The 9,853-nt window shown below is 36.6% G+C and overlaps 2 protein-coding genes and 1 non-coding gene across 5 annotated transcripts; all 3 read right to left on the bottom strand.

Moving 5' to 3' along the window:
- Positions 1 to 2,230: 2,230 nt before the first annotated feature.
- PCB2 (NAD(P)-binding Rossmann-fold superfamily protein) lies at positions 2,231 to 4,347 on the bottom strand. Its single transcript, XM_059599491.2, has one exon. The coding sequence runs from the start codon at positions 4,199 to 4,201 to the stop codon at positions 2,936 to 2,938; it is 1,266 nt and encodes a 421-aa protein (XP_059455474.1). The 5' UTR covers positions 4,202 to 4,347; the 3' UTR covers positions 2,231 to 2,935.
- On the bottom strand, positions 2,236 to 2,431 carry LOC132168255 (U2 spliceosomal RNA). Its single transcript, XR_009438779.2, has one exon. It is a non-coding gene; the product is annotated as a U2 spliceosomal RNA (small nuclear RNA).
- A 521-nt stretch (positions 4,348 to 4,868) lies between the features above and the next one.
- LOC132167992 (F-box-like protein) lies at positions 4,869 to 8,856 on the bottom strand. Of its 3 annotated transcripts, XM_059579050.2 has the most exons (4): positions 8,461 to 8,856; positions 8,230 to 8,388; positions 6,832 to 7,080; positions 4,869 to 5,381 (listed from the first exon to the last, which is right to left on the bottom strand). In XM_059579050.2, the coding sequence occupies exons 1-4, from the start codon at positions 8,530 to 8,532 to the stop codon at positions 5,103 to 5,105; spliced, it is 759 nt and encodes a 252-aa protein (XP_059435033.2). In that variant the 5' UTR covers positions 8,533 to 8,856; the 3' UTR covers positions 4,869 to 5,102. The 3 variants fall into 3 exon arrangements, with proteins under 3 accessions (XP_059435033.2, XP_059435032.2, XP_059435034.2); XM_059579049.2 differs by having other exon boundaries at positions 8,230 to 8,856; XM_059579051.2 differs by having other exon boundaries at positions 6,934 to 7,080; positions 8,230 to 8,856.
- Positions 8,857 to 9,853: the final 997 nt, after the last annotated feature.

The raw sequence follows: 9,853 nt of genomic DNA, 5'->3' as shown, positions 1-9,853 counted from the left end.
TCCAAACGGAGAAGATAACCCCATTGGTCAAAACTGCGTCGTTTTGACCAGCAAGGGGGCTAAAATCATGCCCCTGAAGCCCCCATAAACTGCGTTGTTTTGCCTGTGACCCGGGATACGGAACGATGCCATATCGACGTCGCTCTGCAGACTCTTGAGCAAGCAAGAAAGAAACGATACGACATCATTTTGGACCAACCCAAATACAACATGGTTTCAGCAAACTAATATCTGGCCCAATCTCCAACCCGAACTGGCCCAAAGTGGAAACATACGGCCCACAAATCTGTTATGAGAGTCCAAACCCAAAAGGCAAGGGATCAAGCACAAGTTCAGTCAACGGTCAATGGCCAAGCCCAGTCCCAAGTCCAATCAACGGTCAATGGCTTCCTCCTCCTAATCAAACTCCTAAGAGCATCTCCGCCAAATTAGCTAAAAGACTAATAATAGCTAAAAGTAGCTATTTTGAACACTTTTTGGCCTTTCAGCAATTTATTGATATTCATTATAGCACAATGTTCAATTTTTTTTCACTCTCTCTCTTTCTCTCTCTCTCTCTCTCCCTCTTCCTCAATGCTTAGCGAGTAAGCATGCATCTTTCTCTAATTCTCTTCATCATCCTCGGCATCAAAGAGAAGGTAGGACTGTATTTGTGAACCAGCTCGTGAAAGAGAACAACCATCTTTATATTCATATCATGATTTACAGTGCTGGCATTGTTTTGGTGGAGAAATTTGGTTGAAAACTCCCATCTCTCTTCCCTGAGAAATTTTGTCTTCTCTGTTTTGCTAAAAACCCCCTCTCTTCCCTAATAATCGTGGTGGAGAATAGTGAGAGAGGAGGAGAGAGGCAAGAGAGAGAGAGAGAGAGAGAGAAGAAGAAGAAGAGTGTTTAAGAGAAGATTTTTATTTTTTGTTTTTAAACTTTGAATCCTTTTGGCTGAAACCCACATCTCTCTTCCATGAGAATTGTGGTGGAGAATCATGAGAGATGAGGAGACATACGAGAGAGAGGAAAAGTGTTTAAGAAAAGAATAAAAAAATAATATTTTAATAAAATAGATAAAATAATAGAGAATCTGGTGCAATGTGTATACAAAAATCAGTAGTTAAAGTAGAGAATTATTCTCTAGTTTTTCACTAGCTACTTTACCTAATATTGCTGAAGAGGCTCACAACCCCATGAACCTCCCTTTCCACAACCCTCTTGTGAATCAACAAAAAATCCCATCTCAGAAATCACAAAACTTTTCCAAGTAAAGACAGCAACAAAACTCCCTCCAAACATGGGCAAAGTGAGACTTTTTTATTCTTCCGGATCTTAAAGATTTAGGAGAAAGTCTACATACTCCCCTCAAACTACTACCTAATTGACAATGTCTCTCCCCTCCCCCCCCCCCCCCCCCCCTCCCCCCCCACCAAAAACTTTCAATTGTGGTAATGTTCCCTCCCAAACTACCAAAAATTGTCCATATTCTCCTTAATGACGAAATTGCCCTTAGACAAATAAAAACAAAAATACTAAAACTTCTAGAAAAAACCTAAAACTAACAACAACAAAATTCCAAGTAGTGGCCAAATTATATAAAAAAAAAATAAAATAAATAAAATAAAATTTATAAGAACAAAATTAAAAAATTTCGATTTTTTTTTTTTATAAAAATTGAAAAATTTCGTTTTAATTTTTGTTTTATAATTTTTTTTAAATAAAAAATTCTGTAAAAAATCATTTTTTTAAATAAAAATTTCTGTTTAAAAAAATTCGTTTTTAGAAAAAATTAAAAAAATATATATTATTTTAAATTAAAATTTTTACATTTTTTAAAAATTAATTAATCCTTTTTAATTTATAGGGGTATTTTTGTCTCATTGAAAAATCTATAAGGGCATTTTTATCTTTTTGTTAGTTTTGGAGGTACATTGATAATGTTTTGGTAATTTGAGAGAGACATTGTTTTGGGGAGAACATTGGGTGGAAGGGTATGACATTGTCAATTGGATAGTAGTTTGAGAAAGGTATGACATTATCAATTAAGTGGTGATTTAAGGGAGTATTAGTTTGAAAGAGTATGTAAACTTTACTCAAAATTTAATATTCTAGCAAAGAAAATCCAAGACAACAGCAAAATATTGTAATCACGTGCCTTGATACATCAAACAAGCCCAATAAATGTTCAAGCAAATAATATATTTGAGCCCATTAGGTAATCCAATAAAACTTAAAGACTAGGTTTGGGAGGGGTGCGCCAGGCCCGTGCTTTAGTGCTACGCATGGGCGACGCCTGAGAGGCCCAGTAGCAAGCTACTGTGATGGACTCTCCCCCTAAAAAGATTAATTTAATATCATGTGGCCCATTGGGCCACGTATCAGATATTAAACTGATAAGAACAGATACTACACTTGATCTTAGCCAAAAGGCCGAGAAAGGTATGATTTGCTTTGTGGCTTGCTTCTCCTTTTATGGCTTGCCTCTGCATCGCGCTTGTGTTGCCTATCCGGTGTGGGGCACGAAAACTAAAGAAACAAACCAAGCAATTTGTGCGCAACTTGCAAGGCTCATTGGCTTTGTGTAGCCCTCATTGGCTTGCTGCCTTTCATAGCCTAAGAACTGGGAATGATGCTTTTACCATTTAAGTTATGGTTTGCAGGCACAAAGAAATAAACTCAAGTTTCCAGAACACACAGAAATAAACTCAGTTTCCAGACAAGAAAACATAGTACAGTGATTACAATACAGGCATGTATCAAGATGAACAATAATAATATATGAAGTATAGCATTTCACAGCAGATAATATAACAGTCGTGAAAGCACTTGCCAGAAACTCATAAAATCCAGTCAGTGTCTCCCATTAATCTTGAGTTTTACAAAACTGGTTGATCCAATATAATTGAGCTTTTGAATTTACAAACTCTAAAAATGATTTTCACCAACTTCACAAAATGGTTTGCTCGCCTAATTCCTGACCTGCCATCCCCTCCCTCAATACCCTCTCAAAGAATTCCTCCAATGTGTCCTTCCCATAGCTAGGCGTTTTCTCAGCACTGTATTCTCCTGTTTCAGGATCCAAAGCCAGCATGCTCTCAGCTGCATAATACCTTCCGATTTTCCCAAACTCAGCAGCATCTTCCATGGAAGGAAAAATCTTAACCAGGAAATCAAGAACCCCAATAGCAAAATCCATTATCCCAATTGGGACTTTCAAGAAATTGGGTTCCCTCCCCAAGAGTCTAAACAAAATCTCTCCTTGTTCCAGAGGTGTCAACGCCTTCCCCGGTCCGCCAATCGGCAAAACCTGGTTAATCTTATCCTCACTCAACACACAATCTGCAATAAAGGATGCCAAATCTGGCTCGCTAATCGGCTTACAAGCACACAATTTCCCATCACCAAACATTACATATGGCTTCCCATCTTTCACCAACTCAACCTGACCCCCCAAGCTTTTGAAGAATGCAGTTGGCCTCACAATACTGTAAGTGAACAGATTATCCTCTTCAGCTTCTTTCATCAATTCAGCCTCGAGTTTAAGCTTGGCGCGCTGAAATTCAAGAAGGGGCTTCTGCACACATATTGCAGAAAGCAACACAAAATGAGAAGCCCCACGATTCCTACCGGCAACAAGACTATTCCTTGTTGCCTCATAATCAATCTTCCATGAATCCTTTACACCACCAGAGCGGCTAGCAAGGCATGAGACTACAACATCAACAGAAACCCCTAAACTTTCCAGGGATTTCTCCAAAGAATCCAAATGGGTCACGTCTGAAAAGCACACACTGGCTCCCTTCAACTGATTCGAACTCTCTTCCTTGCTATTTCTACCTCTAATCCCACTCTTTTCTCTAGCAATGGCTATAACATTGAACCCTCTACTAACCAACTCTTTAACCACAAATTTTCCAATATACCCAGTTGACCCCACTACCAGGACGTTGATATCTTTTGGGTTTTTGTTTCTGAAGGAAGATGGGGCGGCTTCAACAGCAGGGGCTGCTGAACATGTAATGGGTTTGAGTCTTTGAATGCTATATTTAAAGGGTTGGGATAATTTCAGAGATGAAGATGTTAGAGCATTAGGGATAGAGCTTACCTGAATCTGATTGATGAATTGAGAAGATAAACAACGTGTTGAGAAGCTTTGATTGTTTGGGAGAGAATGAAGAGTGACTAATGAATTGGAAGAGAAACAAAGGGACATTTTTCGAGTTCAGGGATGCAGAGGAGAGAGCCAGATGCCTGTATTTTTTGCGGGGTGTGTTACAGGAAGAGAAAACCAGGTTGTGAGGTAGAAATTGTGGGAGAGTGGTCGTCCATGGTTGTTTGTGTGCTTTTCTATCAGAGTAAAATCCAAATGATAGGTGGATATGAGAGTTCGAGAGTGATGAGATGACGTGTAACTGCTGAGAATTGGAATATATCAGTTTACTCCCTAAGGTATCTACTATTTTCACTGACCACCCCTTTCATTTCTTTAATTTGTGGGGACAGGTCTGAATGTATTGAAATGTAATGAAAAATAGATTGCTATAACCCATTAGAATCATATCATTCATTTTTTTCTTACCAAATATTAGAGAAAGTCCAAACCCCGTTCTCCTGTCCTTCTTCCATTCAATTTTAAAAAAAAAAATTAATCTATTAGATCTATAGAACTCACATGATTGAAGGTGTAAATACTATAAACTGATATACCTTCCGCTAGAACTCTCACGCCATGTAGCAATTTTCACCAATAAACTTTTTTCTAGTTAATTTTCTCGATAGGAGACTAATGTCCAAGTGGCCAAAATTCAGCAAATCTCGTTGCTGCCTTCAAATTAAGGTCTGCTGGTGAAACAAGAAGAACAAACTAAAAAAAGCTCATCAAATCAAGAAGATTATCTAACATTATAGCAGAGGCCTTGCCTCTTGATGTACAAATAATACATATCACATGTACACAAAGAACCAATTATACATAGGGTGCATAGTACACAGATTTATGGCAATGATAAATGTATACACATAAATATACATATACACTAAAATTACAGAAATATCATCATCACAAGGACAACAGGAAACAAATGTTATATACAATAAATTGTTTTGGGCATTGCCTAATCCTGTCCTTGTGCACTTTGGCATGACCAAGGAGTGCTTGTGGGATCAGCAACAGAGATCTGAACTTGAAGAACCTCATGAATGGCTCCTCGCTGAAGCACTAAAAGAACTTCCTGTTCTTTGGCCAATGCAAGCTCTGCCAGAGAGACCCAACGAGAATGAGACTCATCCCGCATGCGAAAGCCATAAAACAATCGGCCAAGCTTCCACCATTTGACGCACACTCGGCGCTCTGAAATCTTGCAACTTTGAAGTGCTTCAATGACATCCTCACCCTGCCAATTATGATTTTAACATACCACATCAATACATCATATATTCTACAAATCCCAACTAGCAAAATCCAAATCAGGATCCGGCTCATCTATAGCCAAAGCTAGAAATGGTGAAACACATAACAAGAAAACTCCTCGGGGATTGAAGCACAGATGATTGTAGAAATTCAGGATTTATCAGGATTTAGCTTTAACATGCATATTAACAAGCATGTACACCAAGTATGATAAGTGACTGACCGACCTGCTTGGCTTCTTTTGGATCATTGGTTTCCAGCCATAAATTAATAAAAGAGGGAATTAAGCCCATAACTAAAACAAATTATCTACTGTAACATCCCATAAAATTACAAGCTATATCCAAAGCTCCAGATGGAGTTAAGCTTGGTCCATGTTCAACAATCCATCTTCAAGCTTTGGTCAAGCCTCTCCCCTCCATCAACCTACTCGAAAATTGACATTAGTTAAAAGAAAAACTTCTACTGAAACCAACCAACAGTAATAACCATGAATCCTTTTTTTCTTTTTTTTATCAATCACCTGAGAATCCAGTGTATATTTTAGGATAATTTACTACCAATGCAATCATAACAGCCTAGATAAGCAAAATGGTCAGTAGGGGTTCCCACGAAATGTGAAGCAATGCTAACATACAAGTTATACACACAATATTTTATCCCGCCGTCTCATTATGGAACACCCAACTAAATAGAGCAAGAAATAAGCAAGTTCTCATAAGTTATATGACACGTCTCTACTTCTACTCTAGTTCCTACAAGACATACCATTGGTCACCAATGGCTTGCTGAGTAGATTCTGAATCCAAATATTTTTAGGCAAAAATGCTGGCATGACTTTTTTATCAAATCACTCTAAGGTTTAAATTTTATTAATTACTCCATAAGGTTCCAATTGTTATCAAATAGATACTTCCATCCACCTTTCGTTAATTCTCTAACGGTCTTGCCACGTAATACCCAATCAGAAGGTGAAACATGTCCCCTTTAAATTATCAAATATATATATAAAAAAACAGAGGTTGGGGTGGCCGCTCGAGCCACCCCCACCTTCCGATTTCTTTTATTATTATTATTATATATTTTTGTATTTTTTGGTATTTTAAGGGAACACATGTCACCTTCTAATTGGGTATGATGTGGCAGTACTGTTAGAAATTTAATGAAAAGTTGGTGGAATGATTTATTTGATGACAATTAGAACCTTAGGGAGTAAATCAATAAAAGTTAAGCACGGCATATTGATTTGATAAAAAGTCATATCTCAAGGACCCATGGAGCATTTTTCCCATATTTTTATAACCTATAGAAATAAAGTTGAATTCTCTTTCTATTCTTTAGATTACCAGATGTTCACGTATTGGAAAACAAAAATACTTTCAATAGACAGAAATTAAACAATCCAGAGGAATGGAGGGCCAAGAAGTAAATACCGGCACTTCAAGCCAACTTAAGCAGTAATGCAAGCCAACCAAGTTAAGCAGCACATTACACTTCGGTTTGAAAATGAACATTTGGACATCCTTGAACCCAACCTGCATGGTGGACAATTCTTCAATTGCTTTCAGATAGTCCCCGACCTCAAGTGATTCATTCGGAAAGCATTTTTCTACAAACTTGCTTACTGCAGAAACCCTTCCTGCCATTTCTTTGTGCCTCTTTATGTATAACCCCCTCCATCCCTGCAGTAGTCTTAATTTTAATACAAGACCATAACATTGCTCTAAACTACACAAAAAACATGGGGCAGAGAGAGAGATAGTGATCCTTGATTATCATTTAAAAAACGGGGCTAATCAGAAGGCTAATTTTTTTTTTCTTTTCACATAAACATGGATAGATGTATTATTCAGAAAGGAACCATGATCACTAAAAAGTTAAGAAATAGAGAGAAATAAACAATTTAGACACAAATAATTTCCTTTTGGATAGATATATACACTTGTGAGATTGAATATTTAAGTCTCACATAGAATAGTATCATTTAGAATGAAGCCACAATCACTAAAAATTCTTTTAAAAAAAATAGAGAAATCAATAAATTTTTAGACATGAAAACTCCAATGTGAGGATGAGTGTTTAAATCTTATAAAGAATAGCAGTCAAAAGAGTGGTTGGTTGATATACATAGCATGTGTGAGTATAAGAGCTCACATAAAATAGAAATCAAAACTGTGAGTGATTATCTATAGCATAATTTGGTCCAAATCCATAACAAGTTTTTGACTTGAGCGATATCCCAACATGTTAAATTTATCATTAGAATACCTTGAGGTCTCCATTAGAGACGATAGTGAAGTACAACATGATAGATAACAATAATGATAATCTCTTTCAAAGTTGGATATAGCAAAGAATCTAGCCAATATGGTGGTTGTAACACCCTAGAAAAAACGTTAGTTACGTCTACGTTATCACTCCAAAAAGACTAGCCAATTTAGAGTTCCTTAGAATCACTTATAAAGCATAGTCCTGCTTAATAAGGAACTAATGTAACAGAAAGGCCATTTTGAAACAAAATAGTAGTTTAAGTTAGTTAAGTATCACAAATGGTAGTTTCGCGCAAGTCCGAATGAGAATTAGTTTATTGAAATAAGTGTATTTTCCCAATAAGATTATATTACCCACTCACTTGTATAATTACCATCCCGTGTGGAACTTAACTACTTTTCATTCACAGGTACATGCTCCGACAAACTTGAACCTAGAAAGGCTCAAAACTATAGAGGAAGACTAACAAACTTATTAACAGGACAACTTGGGATACAACAAAACAAACAGACATACAGTAGTGAAGCAATAAATAACAAATTACACTAAGGTGGATAAACCTTGGAGATTGGGGCTTTGGTGGGAGTAGACGAAGAAGACTCGTCGAACAGAGTCAGAGAAGTCCATCTTTCCTTTACCAGAGACTCCCATATGCACTCAGAACCGCACAACGACCTCCAGAACCGAGAGCAACTACCCAAGGCACAGACATCCGGTACCTTTTGAAAGACAAAAATCAAATGATTATATTTCAAAGACAGAACAAAGAATGAAATTATCAAAAAATGAACCTCAAGTAATGAAGCAATTTTCAGGGCAATATCGTCCGGGAGCGAGCTCTGGGTACCCTCCGATTGCTCCATGGTTTTGTCTCAGGCGGTAATTGGAAAATTTGAGAAGGAGCAGGAATATACGATCGTCTAAGCTTGTGTGACCCTTGTCAAACACCGGGAAAAACTCCTTGCAACTTGTGATCTTCTACGTTTGCTTCAAACTATTGGGAACTTTTTGTTTGAATTGGATTGTAAAATTGTTTCAAATCTTCAGAGACGATCTTGATTTACTCGGCGGAGGCAGAGATATCTTCGACGGCAAAATCTAAAGCTTATAAAAAAGCTTCAAAATTCCCTCTCTCTCTCTTTCTCTCTCTCTCTCTCTCTGATGCATCACTGAAGGCAGATGTTCAAATCGTGTAGGGACTGTAACGAGTGAAGCCCCTCAATTCTCGGCAAACCACCATATGGGTCCACCCCTTTGGACACGTCTAGGGGTTCCACCAACTACAGATGGTCAAAGGGTGGACCGACGACCAATATGTTTTTTTGTTTGTTTGTTTTTTTTTTTTATTTGCACTATAATTAGAGCTACTATATAATATATTAATAAATTCTGTCAACTTTTATAATAGTAGGAATTAATATATATATATATACCTAGAGAGTCACTAATCATTTTTTTTTCAAGCTAATTGACTTATTTGTCAACGTCTTAAACCGTATGGACCAAAAATGCATTTATTCTTCTGAATAATGATATATAACTGTTAAGTGCCTAACTGTTTTTTAAGGCAGTTATAAATAAATCATTAATCGCTAATAGTTAACCATATATATATATATATATATATATGAGACGAAGTTGTTTTTATGTTTAAATATATAAAAATCTAGAAATGATGTTATAGTAAGGTATTACCCACGTTGTTTTTGTTTATTTTATTTTTTAAAATTATTTATTTTAAAAAGTGGTTAAATAACCACTAACAACCGGTTAATCGCCCAAACGATTAGCAAATTTTACTAATCGCTTAAACAGTTACGGTTAGTAGTTTTAGTTGGTAACCGTTAATGCATTTTTACCCTTAAGCTGATGTGACAATACCCATCGATCAAAATTGCTAATTGTATTTGTCTTTTCACCCGTAAGTTAGATGTAGATTGACCCCCTTTTTTTTTTTTTTTATTTGTAACATGGGCTGATGTGAACTTGTTCAAAAAATAATTAAGATGGATGAACACTAAGTGAGATGGGGTGAGATGAGAGTGTTCTATGTAACCTTACAATTTTTTTTATTTTTTAACATGGGCTGATGTGAACTTGTTCAAAAAAAAAAATAATTAAGATGGATGAACACTTCTACATCAACTAAGTGAGATGGGGGTGAAATGGGAGTGTATTATGTAA

This window comes from Corylus avellana, chromosome 2 (genome assembly GCF_965113065.1).
Source record: "Corylus avellana chromosome 2, dhCorAvel1.hap1.2, whole genome shotgun sequence".
In the NCBI taxonomy this organism is placed as follows: domain Eukaryota; kingdom Viridiplantae; phylum Streptophyta; class Magnoliopsida; order Fagales; family Betulaceae; genus Corylus; species Corylus avellana.
The sequence above is the reverse complement of the archived record's forward strand: the minus strand, read 5'-3'. Positions and strand labels throughout refer to the sequence as shown.